Source organism: Lichenostomus cassidix, chromosome 1 (assembly GCF_008360975.1).
Source record: "Lichenostomus cassidix isolate B80296 chromosome 1, HeHo_3.0, whole genome shotgun sequence".
Classification (NCBI taxonomy): domain Eukaryota; kingdom Metazoa; phylum Chordata; class Aves; order Passeriformes; family Meliphagidae; genus Lichenostomus; species Lichenostomus cassidix.
The window spans coordinates 90007636-90025998 of NC_139479.1; the positions used below are offsets into that span (position 1 = coordinate 90007636).

Genomic DNA, 18363 nt, shown 5'->3' on the forward strand with positions numbered 1-18363 from the left:
AGGGAGCTCAAATGCACCATGAAACTAGATCCATCTGTTGAGGTACTTTATACACCTGCCTGGAACAGTGGCCCAGGCTGGGCTGAATTACACACTGCCCTTCACTGGTGTTTGCTGAGCTTATATTCCAGTCTTCAAGAAGAAGCTGGCAGGTAACTCTTCAATCATGGTGCCAACTAACATGGATCTCTATAAGGTTGTCAGAGTCCAGCTCCATCCCTCTCTGAATGTGTGTTGGAGATAGTGTTTGTTTGCTGTCCTTCCAAACAGTCACAGGGCAGGGTCCAAAATCTTGGATGGGAACTGAAAATAGGAGCTAATCCTGCTGTGACAGTGTCTAGTGGAGCAGGAGTGATGGCTCATGGCAAATGACTTGAGATTTCTTCATAGGAAAAATGCCTTTAGCATGTCCCTGTCTCCTGATCATGGAATTCCTGGTGCACTTTTTTATCACTCAGTGAAGCCAGTACAGGGAACCAGAGAAAATGGTTAACAGAAGATGTGATTTGTGGGCAGAAATTATGAAAGACTTGTCACCTCTTTAAGTGCATATGTATCATGGTGTGGAAAAGGTGTGGGTAAGTTGTTTGTGTGATCATGCATCTCACTGTAATCTTTCACCAATTATTTCCAGACTTCAACTACTTTTCCAGGTCTGAAGGTCTGTGCTGACTTCTTGGGATTAATTTGTGTCAGGTGGCCCTGTCACTACAATGCTCCATTCTTGTACTACCTTCTATTCTGGGCAGATGGTCAAGGCAGTGCAAAGCTGGATACAAGAGCACTGGGCTGCTCCTGCTGTCTGCTTCACTTCATATGAGCTTCACAGAGAATTATGTGAAATCAACAGGGTCTCCCTCTGAAAATGTCTTGTAGATAGAACCAGTGAGTTTTGCATTGGAACTCTGGCTAAGAATGACTCCTTCCTGTGCCAAACTTGGACCACACTGTTTCTGCTTGCTGAGGAAAAATAATACCTCTCACCTTTAATATGAAGATTTCAGAACAGTTTAATACAAAACACTAATGAATTATACCAATACTTCCACTATAAAAAGAGTGATATTATCTACTCCTTCTTTCATACAGACCCAAACCTTGAGATTAAATTACTTGCCTGTCCCACTTTGAGAGCTAGGTACAGAACTTGTGAGATATAAGTTTCAATCCAGTCTTTTAACTGGGAGGTTTTGCTGTAACCAGTTAACCTTGTATTTGCCAACTTTCTATGCACTTCTTTTCCTTGACATCCTGCCCCTAATGCAGGATGTAAAAAACCCATCCAGTTTTATGGTGAGAGTATCATCTGTGAGCAGAGAGCAGCAATAGGTTTAGGACTCCTTTCTGGTTTTGTGTCTCCTGAAGGCAGAGCTAGGCACAAGCTGTAGGCAGGGCGTAAGAGATTTCTGTGTTGCTGGGGAGGGTGAGGCTCCAGGGCAGACATGACATTGTCCTGCTGTGGGAAGAGCACAGAGAAGTCAGGTTGGGCATTAGCAGGAGGAGGTTGCTGTCCTAACACAGAAGCAAGCAAGGTGCTGGACCTTGTTCTGCTTTGCAAGAGGTGCAGGTTATTACCTCTTTCAGGCAGTGTGCCTCGCTGTCCCACTCATATGTGATAGAAGCACATCCATCCCAACTTTGGAGTGCAAAACATGCTAGTAAGGAATAGTCCTTTTACTCAAGGAAGTACTGGTATTTACATAAGGAATGCCTTTTTTCCCCCCTGTCTGGGCCTACTGGATATATTTTTACTGCCTAGAACTTGAGCCTCCTTACTGTCCATCAAAACAGAGTTTGAACCTCCTCTGAAGTATCCACTAGCTTGCTTCAGCCTTGAGCCAGCATTTCAGAAGCAATGAAAATTTAATGTGTCAGTATAGACCCAGCTATTTTGTCCTGCCTGCAAGAACTTTGGATCTGCAAAACTCCTGGCAAGAATGTTGTGTTATGAAGACCATTATCTCTCTCAGGATGAGAAGGACTTGGCTGCTTTCCCTCTGGGAAAGGTAACTATGGCTGAAGGCAGCCTTAGTGCTTTATAAACCTTGCTGTATAAGAAGCAGAAATATATTATTCTGTTGTCTCATTCTGAAAAATGTTCACCTGGCAGGTTTTAGATTGGGGTGCATTGTAGACAGGGGAAGATGGAGAGGGCAAGCAAGGACAAAAGGAATAAATTCTATTTAGTACAAGCTTTTGCCATGGTTTGTGACTTAAGTATCTTCAAGGTGATGTGAGTTGCAGCCATATTCCTTCCATGGCATGGGGGAAAATTCCTAGAAAACTAGCTTAATATCTTTTCTCTTTCATGGATAGAAAATGAGTTACATAGGGACACAGAAGTGACGGGAAAGACGTCTTTACATGTTTATCTAAACAGGAGAAAATAGTTTCAAACCACAGCCTGCATCTGTGTACCCCTGTATGACATTCCTGTGGCTTACCTGCTATTGAGAGGCAGCGGCGCTAGACAGAACTTGCCAACGATGTATTGCTCATCCTTTCTCCAAAAGCGATTCTTGGGGATGTACTTCAGAGTCACACTGTTTATCTGGCAGAGGGGAACTTGGTGAGCCAGCAGGTGTTTGCCTGTCTCCTGGTCCTTAGGGCTGCAAGGCAGCATGAGAGATGTGAGGGATGTGTTCAATCAACCTGCAGGTGCAGTCCATGTGCATGTCTGTGGAAGCACTGGAGGAACTGCAGTATTATTGTGAAGTCCTCATATAATAACATGGAGTGAGAAGACTTATCTGTCAAAACCAGACATTGCATGAGCTGTCTCTCCATGTTTTACATCTGTATTCAGGAATACTTCTGTATAGATATCCTTCCTTCCATCACACAATTACAAACACTCTTCTTACAGTTGCATATTGATTGAAACACTGCTCAGCTTGCCACAGAGAGGTAAGTGGTAGATAAGTCAACATCCGTGAAATTGTAAATGGCATGGATGTGGACCAGTTGTTACAATTTCTTCCGGTATACAAACTAGGGATTGTCAAAGAAGGCTAAGAGGTGGCACACTAAAAAAAAAAAAAAAAAAAAAAAAAAGCACACTGCACAGAGAAGCATTCCTTTCAAGTGGTTAAAATCCTTGCTGTGGGATGTTGGGAATGCTAAAAAGTTCACATGGCTGTACAGGTCAGGGGAAGGGGACTGGACAAGTTTGTGGAATACGAAAGCTAGTAAGGATAAAGATCTCATCTTTGGCTGTGAAAGTCCCTGAGATGTAACTAGATACTGGGAAACTCTGTGGGGAAGTATTGCTACATGCTGACACTGAGATTTTTTTATACTCTTCTCTAGCTCCTTGCTTTTGACCATGTTGAAGGTGGGATGCTGGGATAGAGGGACCTTTATCTGTCCTTATGCTCTTATCCAGGTAATGTGAACTGAGGAAAGGCAGAGGTCTGGTAATAAGCCAACAATCAGAGCTCAGCCAGTCATGTGCTAACAGAGGTGTGCTGCCCAGGCATTTTAAGTCCCTTCTGTGGAGTCCATCCAGTGGGCCTTACACTTAATCTACTTGGAACTTCCAAGAGCATGGAGATTGTTGATTTCCTTGCACTCATGAAGAATAATGTAGGTGTAGCTGACTTGGCATGATCCCAGAACAACCTGGGTAACTGCCTGATCAGAAACACGATGGTATGGAAGGGGAGAGGTGACGAAAGGGTCAGGAAGACCCTACAATTCTGCCAACCCAAGTAGGTCCCGGGAGTGGGCTGACTGCAGCATCCTCCTAGGCTACAGCAGCCAACCCACACCCAGTCCCTCCCTTTAGACCACAGTAGTACTTGCTGGAAGTTTTGTGTGTCTGCTGGCCATCTCTCTATGGCATATTGTCTGTGCGCAGAGGAACACAGCACAGCTAACCAGGTTGAAGAGAGCCACTCCTGGGACTGACACTTGGTCCAGCCCTGCACAACCCTTGGATGGATATAGGAGACTTGGCTGGTTTCAGAGGTATGTTTTCTTGGATATGTGGGATGATGTCATGTGATATGTAAGCACACAGCAGTGCAGCTGCAAAGTGTCCTGTATAACAAGCTCCTCACTCTTCGGCCCCATGTCAGCTACTGAAGCTTGGAGACAAGTCTCTTGGGACACTGAGCAGCATGTGGGGAGGAGTGAGACTGGAATGGATATTTGGGAGAGGAGACGAGAAGGGCAATGTGAGACAAGACGCAACCATGTGAGTCCCCTGCGGAAGGTTTGAGACTAGCTGAACACTCCCAAGTAAGTCCCTCTGCACTTCTGGGAAACTGTAGGGTGATATACATGTAAGATCATCTGAGATAAGTCACTGATCGATCAGTGTCTCAACTGTGATGTGAGAATCTATGTTTAGGTGCCCATTTGATACTCAGAGCTTGACTGCACTGGAAGGCTGAGCTTAGCCCAGAGCAGGGAAATTTGCGCTTTGCTACTAGTGGGATTAAAAGGGATATCTTCAGTTTTATACTCTCAAATCTGTAGGTTTATTGCTGTAAGCAAATTTTTCAGTTTAGCCTTGTGCTTCTTAGAAAGGCATTTAAATGAAACTCAGCTGCTGTTCCCCCCAGGGCATCTCTGGATCGGTTACCCTGCTCTACCTCCACTGCCTCATTAAAACCGGAGAGTACAGCAAAGCCTCGGGATTGCCTGCCTGGCTCACTTCCCTGGGCAGCCTTTTCCTCCAGAACTCACATGCTTCCTGCTGGACTCCCACCAAACCCTGTGTCTGATAACTGCCACTGGAAGTGCTGCATGGGTCCTGGTCTGACCTGGGTATTACTATTTCTTCCCTCCTGCATCTGTGGAAAATGCAGATTTGGCTTCCAAGCCAGGGAGGAACAGACTGAACTCCACCAGGCTGGAGTACAAACCCAAATTGTGGTGTCTGGCTGGTAGTCTGTAACCAAGCAGCTATGTCACTCTGGAGAGTACCCTAGAGTGTGGCTTCCCCTTCCCCATTTCTCACCCCTACCTCCTGGTGCCCACGACCGAAGCAGCAACACAATTAGCTCCAGGTCACAATATTTTGTCTTAGCAGTAAGGACTGTGTGGGAGCCATCACTGGAACCCTTCTGATCCCAGGAGAGCTGGCTGGGACTCTTTAGCAGGCTACTTTCCTGAGGCAGCCAGCAGCATGTGCTAGCTGCTCTGTGGTTCTCTGTCCACAGCGATCGAGAAGGAGTAGGAAGAAGTGAGGAAGCCTCTGAGGAACTTACTGTGATGGGGAGATCCCCTTGGGGCAAGAGCTGTGGATTCTGTGGAGTCTGATCCTTTAATTCAGACACAGTCTGGCAGAGGGGTGGTGCTTTCAAGAGACATCTTTCTGTCTACACAGTGGACCCTGGTCCCTGCCCCTTGCTTTTCCCTGCAATGGCGGCATGAGAGCATTGCTGCATTACTGCAGAGGCAACAAGCTACTAACATATTTCTGAGCATGCTGAAGTGCCCTTGTCTCCTCTTTGCCACTTCTGTCCTCTTAGGCACCAAGAGAAATGTCTAAGCCACCAAGTCTATCAGTCTGGAACCTCTGGTGGATGGGTTTTGCTGTAAGTCATCCCTGTCTGCCACAGCAGGGCTAGTAACTATCTGACAGTGATTGTGGTTTGAAGTGGCACCAGGTCAAGGTATGGTGTGGAAAAGGAACCAGGGTAGCCACCAAAATATGCAAATCTGGGGGTCCCAGGGTGTTCCTACTGCTTTGTGCACTTGGGGAAAACGTGGACCCAGTCAAGATTACTGCGTAGAGGTAGCACATGCCTGATTCTTGAGGGCATTTAAGGAAAATGTGGAGGGACTCAAGAAATGATGTTGTGGTTCATCACTCAGAGAAATGCACTGTTGTTGTGCCTTTCCTGGACCAGGATAAACATCCTTACACACAGAGCTAGGAAAAACAGGCCAGAAGCATGCACTGTCACTCACATGGTGATCTTTGCTGTGTCCTTGGTGCTGTTGCTGCTGAAACTGATCTCAATGCTGGTGACTCTGCTTCTTTTCTTCTGCAAGTGGAACTCAACCAGGCTGTGGTGGACTGAGCAAGAAGCAAAGAATGTGGGAGTGAGGACAGGTACTATCTGTAGGAACTACCCATGCCAAAAGAGGGGCTCTAGTACTCATTCCCTGGCCCCAGCAGCAGAAAGAAGATTGAACAGACATAAGAATTAATCAGATCTCTGGGCTATGTGAGGCACAGGGGGTATGTCTGTGTAGTCCAGTGTGAACAGACAGGCATTTTCAATCCCCTTTATTTCAGTCCTGAAACCATGTGGCTGTTAGTCTAGGGCTGTGCCCACACTAATTAATCTCTTGGAAAAGGCTTTATGGAGGAGATGTGCAGGGTTATTGCTCTTCAGCAGTGTGTCTCAGACCCTCTGGCCCACAGCAGCTGACTCTGATGGAAGGGATAGTGTGCTGTAGCTACCTGGGCTCCTCAGAGGACCTGACTCATTGGCCAACACCCTTCTGGCTCATTTTTCTCTCATGCTACTTACCACAGAATGGGGCTGAAGCACTGGTCATTAGAAAAACTTTCACTTCCTGAGGTAGCCTGCTCATGTTGACACCTGCCTGCTCCAGCAGGCCTGCAGGAGGAAATAAAGTCAGTGCAGGGAAAGCCATGAACAACAGAACAAATGTCTGTTTTACAGTTTAATGTTCCCTCAGGACACCTACTCTGGCTACCTCTGATAATCAACACCAGAGAACCTCTAGGTGGCTATTTTTTTCATCCCTCTGCTAACAAACTGTGCTATCAGTTGCATCTGTGCAAAATGAGCAAGACTAAAGACTACCAAGTCAGGAAACTTAGTGCAAATTTGAATGGCAGGGCAAACACAAGGGAAATTGAATTCCTTGGCAAAATGAGAAAACCACAACTCACAGCCTGCATCATTGACTAGCTGGCAATATGGCTTGGTGTAATGGGGAAAAGGTAGCTGATCTGAGAGAGCCTGTACCAAAAAAGGCCTCTCTTTATGTTCCTCTGGTACCATGCTGCAAATAGCAGCAGAGGACATTTCCTTTCCTCGTGCCACAGCCCAGTTTCAGAAGCCTAAAAGAGCCTTCTATTACCTTTTTCCAATCCAGAGAGTTCATTTTTGGGGTGACAATGGCAGAAATTTAGGAAAAGGAGGTGACTCAGCAACACTGAGTGGTGTGTAAGAATGGGACTTCAGACCTGAAGTAAAATTTCCAGCTGCTTCTCTAAACAAGACATTTTTTTGAGCTGATTGCCCACTGATTTTGGCAGGTGATTCTGGAAAGTATCTTTCAACCCATATCTGTGCCCTACAAAATGTTTAAAGATCAGCAGTGTTCAAGATTTTGGTGTGCTACCTTGGGTAATATATGAGCTTTTATAATGTAGCTGTAGACGCCTGAAAATGAAAGCTTCTCACATTCCCCAAAGAGATCCAAAGCAAATCCTGCTCAGAGAAACCTGGACTGCATCCCGTGCTCTGCACTGACACCATCAGGAATGTATTGTCATCTGCTCGGGGAAGGTCTCACGCTGGTACTGTACCTATTCTGGGACAGGAGGACAGGAAGGGTTCTGCACAGTCCAGGCAATGACCATCTAGAAAATCTCGATGACTTGCACAGGGGAACCCCATGAGGGGACAGGGATGGTTCAAGGCACTGATGTAGAGATGCACTGCCCGCATGTGATCACAGATCAGGTAGTTATAGCCTGCAAGGAAAAATTCAACCAGAGAAATGCAGCCATCAGCCTTTCTGTCGGCTTTAGTGTTTGTGCACATTCCCAAGGAGCTGGGAGTCAAGGAACACTCTTACTGCAGTGATCACCTTCCCATTAATAACATTTTGCAGGGCATTTCTGTCACTACAAGCCCAGATCCCACTGCAAGAGAAGTTCTGCAAGAAGCTAGAAGTGTATCTCTCAGACTGAGTCCCTTAGAAGGGGAACACAACAGAGCTGTCATGTTTCTGTCAGTGTCCCATCAATCAATCCCTAAGCTCTCTGGAAGGGGGTGCAGCAGCTTTGATTCCCACTGGCACTGGAACCCCAGCTATGGGAAGTGAGGTGCCATAGGCATCCCATGTAACCTGAGCCTCAATGCAGCTGACTCATACAGAACAGATTTGAATGTTAATGAGCCCACACTGTTAATGAGGACTGTGGAAAGTCCTGTTCTCTAGAAGAAAAGGACAGTAATTGTACAAACTGTCTCCCTAAATAGACAAAACCTGCAGCATGAAAACAAAAAGAAGCTTTTCATAGTGGTGCCTAAGAGCCTTTCCAACAAAAGTGTCATCTCTACTGATGTGTTTTGTGTCATTAAGAGGCATCACTAAAATCACATCTCTTGGCAGTGGTCCTGCCAAGACACTTGATCTGTATGTGATTTTAATTTCACCTGCTTCTTGTACTGCTGAGAAGTGATGTGTGCTGCTAGTACTTTAGTCTTGCTTTGCTGTCTGCCCTGGCTATAGCAGGAGCTGCTTGCCAAACAGCATTTTCACAGTCTGCTAAATGGCCATGAAAGCTCTTTGCTTGGCCAGAGAGTGTTCTTACCTGAAGAGATGAATCTGGGGCATCCCGGCTGATCTTTGCCTCCATTGACAAAATAATCGATGTGGCCTACGGGAATCTGGATCCCAAAATCTGAAAGGACGTGAAATACCACTTCACTCTCAGACTTGGCTCTTCTGTGGGCTTTACCCTACATGTTTATGACAGATCCCAATAATTGGTTGAGCATTAGTAGCTGGAGCCATCCTCAGTGCCAGAGACATCAAGATTTCCTGCTTCTACATGCCTGCATTGTGCAGGTTTGATGCATGGAGCAGGGAATGCTCCAGGCCCTGCCATCAAAATGGCTGGAAACTGTGGCTTAACCACCACCTCAGTGACTCTAGTTCTTGATTCTGTGTAAAGGAGAACTAAACTGACCACAGCCTTAATGTGGGATTATGAGGCATAATTGAGAGTTGTGTCGGTAGAGGTTTTCGTGGTCTCTGGACAAAAGGTGTGACTCAAAGGCACCACATTATTCTTTAGCAAACATTCTGCCTGTGTAGATCCTAAGAGCTTTGGAGAAGTTATTCTGTCGTTGTACCAGCTGTTGGTTTGACTCTATCACTTCCTGACAGCACTCTCAGTGGCACCTTCTTCACATCAGGTAGGAAAAACCAAAGTGAGACTAGACCTATAAATTCCTTTCAGGCAGTAAAAGTAATGTCAAGCAGGTTCTGCATAAACTCACTCTGCTGTAGCAATCTCCACCTGTCTGTTGCTTGAAGTGCTCTAGGGCATGAATTTGACATCAAAGCCTTTCTTAACAAGAAGCTTCCTCAGAGCAAACCTGAACTCATGGTAGTCTGGCAAAAAAGGGACAATGACCTATGGACTCCTTAGCAATAATGATGTCAGGAGGAGCAGAAGCCCAGGCTGAGGAAGAGGGAAGCCAGCTTACTGTCAGCATCAGTATGAATGGCTTCCACAAAGAGGGCATCCCCGGGATCCAGGCGTTCCTCAGGGCTGGCTCTGGTGTACTTAGGGCCTGCAGGATCCAGGGCTGTAAAAAAACCAAACACCTCAACAACAAGTACTCTTCAGCCCTCTCCTTCTTATTTCTAGACCAGTTATTTTATCTAAAAACTTTAAAAATATTGCTAGGCAGAAATAAATTATTCCCAGGTCTCAGCGATTATGCTCCAGAAGAGTTTCTGCCAGCACCAGCTTCCACTACAGCTTCCTTGCTTTGTTCTCCGCTGTTCCACGCCCTTGGAGCAGTGTTTTAACTCAAGGTTCTAGGCTGTAAAGCCATGACTGAGCTTTAAATAGCTCTGACAGAGTGGGTGCATAGAGTTTCTTGGAGTTTTGATGGAAGAGAATCAAACTTCTAATGTGTTCCCTAATTGTACTGTCATGTGTATTAGCACTACAGTCCGAGAAATGTCACTGGAGATCAGCAGTTAGGTGGCAAATTCAGCACCGCAGGCATTAACCAACTCAGGAATTGCATAGGTTTCATACTATCAAAACAATTTTAAAACAAAGAGGCTTCTGAGCCCTCTCCCCACAAATAAAATTGACTTGCTCCTAGAGCAACTTCTGGGGACTCAAAGGAACACAGAAATACCAAGGAGCAGATTAAAGACAATTTTTTCCTGAGGTTTATCCTGTTCCCATTTGTATGAAAGTAGCCTCACAAGACTTTTTTTCACTCCCCAGGCAACAATAGTTTAGGAAGCAGGTCTGCTCCACATGCCACTTAGCCTCGGAGCTGGCTGGTTTCACTGTTTTGGACTCAGTCCTATTAATTCTCTAAGGAGAAGGCAATATCAACAATATTCAAAAGGGCATGTCTGCATTTGTGAGGGGCTAGGGAAGGAGGAAAAGGAAAACAAGGAAAAAACCTTCTTTCATTTTTAGCCTTCTATAAATAAAAGCTAAAAATGAACTTTAATGTTCTTTAATCTTGATATGCACAAAAAGCTGAGAGGTTCCCCACCCACTTCTACAGATCAAGTTATAGTTAAAAGCTTTAAAAGATACAAAAAATTGTTATTTGGTGCGGCATAAAATTCTTCCTGAAGAGGCAGAAACCTAACATGAACAGCAGTCAATTCTATCAGAGCTCCAAGGTAAGCTCCTTTGTATCCTCTCTCCTATCCCTTCCTTCTCCAAGCACAGGCTGCCTAAACTCCATTGAGATGTACATCTTTGACAGCTAAGAAAACTATTCACTGGAGTTGAACAATGTGCAAATGAATTACTTCAGGCTTTTTCATTTCCCCTGCAAGTATTGAAACAAAGTGCTCTATTCTGAGTTTGGCAAGGGCTGCTCATTTCCGTTTCTCTCCTGCACAGGGAGATATCCACTGGAACAGGCATGGATTAAAGAAACTCCCTTTGCAAAAAAAAAAAAAAAAGTCTGTGCTCTGATCTCCAAGACTCTGGTTTTGCTCCACACAGCTCCTCCTAGGTGACTGAAATCACTTCAGCAAACTGTGGCTCTGGGATCAGGTAAAGGATCAGATCTGTGACTGTATGCTTGTGTGTGAGGAGGCAGGAGATGAGATCAGACGTATCTTGGGTCTAATCCAACCTGTCTTCAGGCTCCTAAATCTGAACTAGAATCTGCAATCACCTATAAAACCATAGGATAAACAGGAATGCAGTAAAGGGATTGTATTCAAGCAGAATTCAAAATTAATGGAATAAGTAAACCTACAGAGCTGCTTTTACATGTGAACAATATAAAGAGGAAGAGTCATTAATTGAAGTTAATTACCATGGTTTCATGGAGACATGTCTGCTTCTGGTCATCTAAAGACATCAGTGATCATAAAATTCTGGTGCAGGACAGTGGCTACTCCAATTTTCTCATAATGTGAAGTTTGATTCACGGCTTAAAAAAGGGCTCAACATGAAATTCAGCTCCTGTTAAGAAACGCCTGTATTTCATGCAGTGTGCATAGCTGTGACATGTGAAGTCTGAACCAACATTCCTCTGGACTGCTCTGCTGAGTGTGCAGTGAGACCCTTGCTGAGGATACCTCTGTGAGACAGACCAGCATGGCCTGAGGTAGACTGGGAGCTGAGGGCACTACTGGGGGTTTTATGTCTGTTCCTTCTTGGTGGCATTCCCCTCCTATCAAAATGAGTCTCTGTCTCTGGGGGTTCCCAGAATTTAGTAAAACCCTTGACAATCTGACATGACTTACAATGCATCTCTGCTTTGAGGAGGGATGATGGTGGTGGTAGTAGTGTGTGGACTAGAGACCTTCCCAGGTCTCTTCAGCTAAATCATTCTGTGACTCTATTCATGCTCCACACCTAAAAGCTGGCAAGATCCCGAGTGCACCAAACACTCTAAATGATGAGATCAGCCTATAGCCATCTTGCTCTGTAATTCCCCCCTGGAACATCTTCCTCACACCCTGGAGACTGGCTTTCTGTGTTTAAGGTCAGCTCTGATTTGGTACAGTTGGGTGGCTTTAGACCAGCCTACTGTGAAAAGAGCCAGCTTGAGGGAGAGGACAGCGAGAAGCCTCATCTGGGCTTTCCCAACGTTGGCTCAGGCTCTTGCCATTGCTCCTTGCCTGAGCTGTGTGGTAAGGATGCCATGCCCTGCCCTGTGTCTTGTTGGTCCTGCTTTTATCTTGCTGACATCGCTTCCCAGCTTGACCTTGGGCTTGTCTTAACCATAAAACTTGCATGGTGATCAGTGGACTGCGGAAGATCCTGGTTTCTGCTCTGCATTTCTTCCCAGACAGAGTAGGACTGTATCCCCTGACTGTGCGGCCACTGCCCACCTCACTGTCCATTTGGCTCTCAGCTCACATTTTCCTGCAGAGCAGCTCACTCTTGCTGCTCCCCCCACAACTGCATTGTGGGTTTTAATTCTAAGAATCACATGTACATGCTGTAATTTGCAAGCAAAGCCTGTGGGTGTTGTGTGTTTTCATTGATCATGAGGTCTCGTATTTTTCTAAGCTGGAACCAATTTGAAGAGTGTAGCAGAGGTGGAAGGACCTTTTTTCAAGTACTTGTGTTCTTTTGGCAGTGTGGAGAGGACTGATGGCTGGAAAGGCACTGTCAGAATCCAGGAAGAAGCCCATAAGCTTGGATCTAATGAGCCCGTATGAAATTAAAATACCATTCTGAATAACTCCCCTTTTTTGCTCTTTCATTCTCTCTTGGAGAACAGCTGAGGACCCCAGACCCATTTGGATGATACCTGTTATCCGTCCCAGGTGACCTCCGTGGAAGTGCCCCACCAGGCCCCCGACGTGTGCTCCGAGGCTGACCCCAATGATGTGGATGGATGTCCCTGACACTCCCAGGGCCTGCAGGTTGACAGTAATACAAATTAATGTTTCTGTAGCAGGAAGGTGAAATACCCTGTGCCAGCCCACACAGCAGTCTGTAACTCTCCTGATGGAGGATTGCTTTGGAAGCATTCAGTGGAAAACCAAATAGTTATGGGAATGATGGGTATTGCCCTTTCTGTTTTTCAGAGCTTTTCTTTAGGTCCACAGATGGAAACCCAGCCCTAAACAGGTCAGTCAGCGCTGCAAACATTTCATGGAGAGTTTACTTGTAGCGAGTTAACACAAAGACTCATCACCCTGATGGCAGAAGTCTTGTTCAGTTTTGCATGAACAAACTGGGTGGGCCACATCTGGGTATTTCCAGTTACTGGGAAGTGTATCTGAAGCCCAGAGCAAATATAATATCGCCTCAAATCTCACTCCCTCCTGCTTCCTAGACAACATTTCTGAGCAGAGGAAGAAGACTGATTATGGATCTGAGAAAACCCAAGGCAGGCTTTAGGTTTGTCCTGAGCTGGAGAGGTAGCTGACAACTGGGATTTTTTTCAGAAAATGTCAAAACTGAACAGAGAGAGGAAAAATGATGGCATGCTCAAGCCTGGACTGAAAGAGAGGGAAAAATGAAAAATCTGGAATAAAAAGTCCACTTGTCCAACTCCTGGTTACAGCAAGCTGGGGAGCAGTTCTCTTGCCATGCTCCCTGCCCTGGAAACGTACAGTAGCTTACCAGGAGCTTGCTGATGAATTGTGAGATGGCGAGGGCCAGCTGTGTGACATTTTCCACTGCAGAGGGATATGCTCCAGTAGACCCATAAACCCAGTCTACTGCGATCACGTTTGCCTGGCTGGTGTGCAGTATGGCTTGGACAAGCCCTTCAATCCAGGAAGGTTTGGTACCCAAAGCCCTGTGGAGTCACCAGAAACAAGGATGTTAGGTGTTCCCCAAACGGGGCATGTGCCAATGCGTTGTTCACTGGTGCTGGAGCTTCTCATGTCTCAGAGGAGGCTGCCAGACAGTTGCTGAAAGTTATTTCTGGTGCCAGACACCCATAGCTGGAATTTTTTTGCAGTGATGTAACAACACTACAAAAGAATGCACTGAGTCAGGAGGGAACTGGGTATTTTCATGAATAACATTTGCAGGGCTCAGGCTGAGATCTCAGTCTTGCTGTGGTGATTCATTTAGCCACCACAGAGCTCACCTGGAGTAAGTGAGCTGACTGGGAACATCTGGATCCTTCTCTGCTGCCAACTGGTGAGAAGTCCTTAGCCAGATCACCTGGTCTTTCACTGCTACATTTCCTTATCTCTAGGCAACTGGGCATGAAATTCAAGAAGGCAATTTAAAGGGACAAGAGTCTTAAAAAAAGACTTCTTAACTAAAAATGTTGGAAAAGGGAAAGAAATAGAAAGATGTAAAGGAAGAGAGAGAGATTAGTAAAGAGAAAGAGAGAAAGGAAGAAAGACAGAAAAGAAGAAAGAAAGGAAGGGAGAAAGCAAGAAAGAAAGGAAGAAAGGAGATTGATTCTAATTTCTAACTTTTTTTAGGCTTGCAAAAGTGTGAAGCCCACACAAATAAAGGGCAACTGATCACAAACTAAAGGACTTCAAGTTGTGCTGTAATGACGGTTGTCAGCAGCATTTTCCACCAACAGCCTCCCAGAAAATTCCCTGGTCCAGTTTGGGGCTGAGCATCCCAGTCTCTGTTCTTAGCAGTTATTTCACATGCAGCCCCTGCTGGGGAGATAAGAAGATCACACAAGCAGGAGAGTTCCATGCCAGCCCACCCAGTGCTTGGGAATGTTCCAGCAGTGTTTAATTTACCAATGAAAACTTAGTCACAATGCTCTTCTGTCTCTCACCTGAAGCCATGGATTATGATTTTGGTTTCCAGGCTGCTGTTGAAGCTGAAGTTCCTGATGCCATCATCAAAAGAAATCAGCTCTCCACAGCTGGGGCTTGAGGAGGTGAACAGCAGAAACTGGACCTTCAGTTTGCTGCCCCGTAGGAAATTGGCTGTCTGGAAGTCAGTGCAGTGATGCCCTGAAAGTCTGTCTGTATTCCCTGCAGCAAGAACAAGAGAGAGGCACATTTATTCTGTATCTGTGCAATGGGAAAAAACTCCCCTCATCGTAATTCAGTAGGAAATGAAGGTAGAAATTTCACTTCTATTGAAAAAGATTAAAAATATAGAGGAAAAATTTAAAATGAAACTATTCTGGAAACTCTACCTGACTGATAAAGTTGTTTCTGTCTTTGATGGCATTCCAGCACTGTCTGGGAAAATAACCATGGATGTCATATTAGCTTTGACTTCTAAGAGTTGTTTTACTGTGAGGTGAATGACATTTTGCTGGGTTTTTTTAGCAAATTGGCCACACACACTAGCTACTAGGTACATTTATGAGGTGGCTGTTAGATCTTTAAAAAAATGGTTGCCAACAGGTAGTCACCACTGAATTGGGATATTTCTATTCAGATTCTGGTAGGCTTAGTAGAAGGTGCAAGTCTAACTGACAATTGCATCAAAAATCCAGAAATAAATATGAGAATGCTGGCAATAAAATATGAGAATGCCATTGAAAAAATATGTCAATGATAATTTCCCAGCTGATTAATTTACTGGATGAAAGTGCTTTATGAGAAGGAAAAGGCAGCTACTGGAAGGCACTTTGATCTAGACAGAAAAAAAAACCATCTGACCTGTAGCTAGTAAAAAAACTGAGCAAATTTAGGCTAGCAAGAAAGCACTAAAGTTCAGCAGTATGTGTCAGTAGCAGTATGGGTATTACTTTGAAAGCTGGCATAGTTGCATCCTGCTGCAATGACAACAAATGCACCTGCCCCTTCTGGACTGGAGGAACTGAAACAGCCTTGAGTCTGCACAAACAATGAAATAATTATTTATTTATTTATTTAAAAATCAAACAACCAGCTTCCCAATTTCCCTCTGAAGGTAATTTATGCCAGCTAGGCAGAACGTGGCCTACAGGTCAGCATAAAAGGGTGAGATTCAACATTCAAATTCTCCCTTGTGGGGTGTGACTATCCTTTCTGCTATTTATTTCAGTCTTCCTGTGTAGTCACAAGGAGGAAAGAGACATTTTTAGAGATCAGCTTGGGAAAAACATAGGTCCTGAGCCAGTCTAAGTAGCAAAAGCAGGTGCAGTGCCAGTGCAGTGCATGTCAGAACTGGCACGAAATGAGGGGGATCACCAGTAAAGGCAAGGCAGGAGGTGCACTGCAGTGAAGCTGCAGGTGATGTGCGACTGTAGATGCGATCTCAAGTCTCATTGAAAGTACAATTAAAGAAAGAAATGCATGTGTGGTATTTATTTATTTTCTCTCAGTCACTGAAGATTACACTTGCTGAGCTTTCAAAGCAGGAGATGCCACTGCTAGAGGTCAAGTGGTCCCTTTTCTGCGTCCTTACACTTCAGGGTAAACCTGGATGATTCCTGTAAATCAGGTTAATGGAATTAAATCACTGACAGTGATTGAATCAAAGCATAGAAGAAAGAGCTGTTCTTGCACTACTTTTTCTCCCCAGCACCTAACAAGATTATTGCAAGGACCTCTTGACATACAGCTTGTTTAGGTAGAATTGAATTCAGATCCTTCTGTGTAAAACCTTCAACCCCTTGCCAGACACTCATATTTTTCTTACCTGTGTGTGCTGAGCTGGGCAGCAAGAGGACAGCAAGAACAATAAGCAGTTTTCTCTTCTGAGGCTCAACCATCTTCCTGTTCATCCAGTACATGTATAAGGATTGTACAGGGGAAAAACAGCTGTGGTTAATGATCAGTTTGACTCTGTAATGATCAACCAGCCTGTGCACTTTCGGGAAAATGACCCAATTTGGATTTTGGGCAATTACCTCTGCTCTTATTTGACCATTAGTCAAAATAGCAGGCAGAGGCTTCACTGACTTTTTAGTTAAAAGAGATATTGACCTTCCTTTCCTCCCTATCTCCCTTTCCTCAAGGGAAACTTGTCACTTCAGAAATCAGCTAGTGAAACCAGTCCCAGCAAGAGATAGAGTTACAGTGCTTTATCCTTGCTACCTAGGCCTTTCTGCCAAATTCTGACTAGGGATGCTGTTTTATCACAAGGCTTCACAGTAAGTCCATGCCAGGAAGATTCATATCAGCCTCGCTTCATATTCTCCTACTGCATTGCTGTCTTTCCTGTATTTCTACTTTTGGTCAGATACCTGTAACAATCAAAAAAAGGCAAAGCAGTGGATTACATCTGAAAAATCACCATGCTGAACACGGAGGCTCTGCCCTTGATGGTGCTGAATGGCAGGAGGGGTAATGAGCAAAGGAAACTTCCCCATCCAGGCACTAATCTACAGTGGCTTAGTTGAACAACAAAATGAAGACACTGCGTCAGTCTGATCAGAAAGATGACAAAAGACATTTCAAAAAGCATCAGACATTACTTTTCTTTACAGCTATTGATGATAGCAGTAATTTCCTTACCCCAGTTTGTTCCAGCTGAAGGCTTTGGGACTGCTTTTGGCAGAAGATAATTTTATTTCCAAGTCTTCTGAGATAAATTTCTTCAGTTTCCACTGGAAGTTAGGCAGCATGAGCTGCCTGGCCTGGAGGAGTATTGAAGCTATGTCCCATCTGCATCCTCCCAGAGGTATGTACACAGCTACATTCTGACCCTGAAATACTTGCCTCCAGGATCAAGCTGGCCTATTGTCAGAGAAGTAGCTCCTTAGTGTCTCACAAACAGGTGATTGAGTTTGTCAGCCCAATCAATTTTCCAAGATTGAAAGCTGCAATGTGAATAGCCAGCTCCTGGCTTCCAGCCCACTCTCCATCTTTCCATCTCCATCTCCAGCACTAGACTCACATTGATTCTCAGATTGTAAGATAAAGCCTGTGGACTGCAAGGACCCTGTTCCTTCTTCATTACACACACAAATTCCACTGATCTGGATAATCTCTCAGTCAAGAAAAAAGGAAATAAACTTGTGAGATTATACCACTAGGCAGTGCCATGTCCATACAAGCCTTCAGAGCAACAGTGTAATTGTGAAAATGACAAATTTCTTAAAACAAATTGGAGCGCCTACAGAAAACAAGCAAACCTTCCTCTCTCTTTTTTTTTTTAATTTACAATCATGGTAATAAGCACTACTTTTTGTATCAGGATGCAAATACTTTGCCAAATTTTCTGCAAAAGTACTTTTGGCGAATATTTTGCTAAGTCCCATGGAAATTTTGAAATGCCATGTAATACAAGGTAGGCACCAGCAACACAGCCCTAGAGTTAAACAAAACTGTGGATGTGCAGATCTGGTTTCATTTTGTGTATTTGCAGAGCTGTTAAACAATATCCTGGTGTTTAACAACGCTGCAAATGCACAAAAGTGTTTTTTTTTTTTTTAAAGAAATATGTTAATGAGACTGAAAACTCTGTTTCCTGAGCAGGTTGTTTTTTTTCTGTAATCTCAGATTTAGTAATTCCTGGATTTTTTTTATTTATTATAGCAGCACACTGTGGTGATTCTTTATGCAAACAGCAAAAGCCACTCAGTTACT

General features: G+C 44.6%; 1 protein-coding gene across 1 annotated transcript; it reads right to left on the minus strand.

Annotated features, from left to right (window-relative positions):
- Positions 1 to 961: 961 nt before the first annotated feature.
- On the minus strand, positions 962 to 16622 carry PLA1A (phospholipase A1 member A). Its single transcript, XM_085070371.1, has 11 exons — positions 16472 to 16622; positions 14667 to 14868; positions 13532 to 13709; positions 12711 to 12819; positions 9438 to 9539; positions 8537 to 8626; positions 7523 to 7690; positions 6492 to 6581; positions 5923 to 6031; positions 2445 to 2609; positions 962 to 1456 (listed from the first exon to the last, which is right to left on the minus strand). Exons 1-11 carry the CDS (start codon positions 16563 to 16565, stop codon positions 1372 to 1374), a joined length of 1392 nt encoding a protein of 463 aa, XP_084926497.1. The 5' UTR covers positions 16566 to 16622; the 3' UTR covers positions 962 to 1371.
- Positions 16623 to 18363: the final 1741 nt, after the last annotated feature.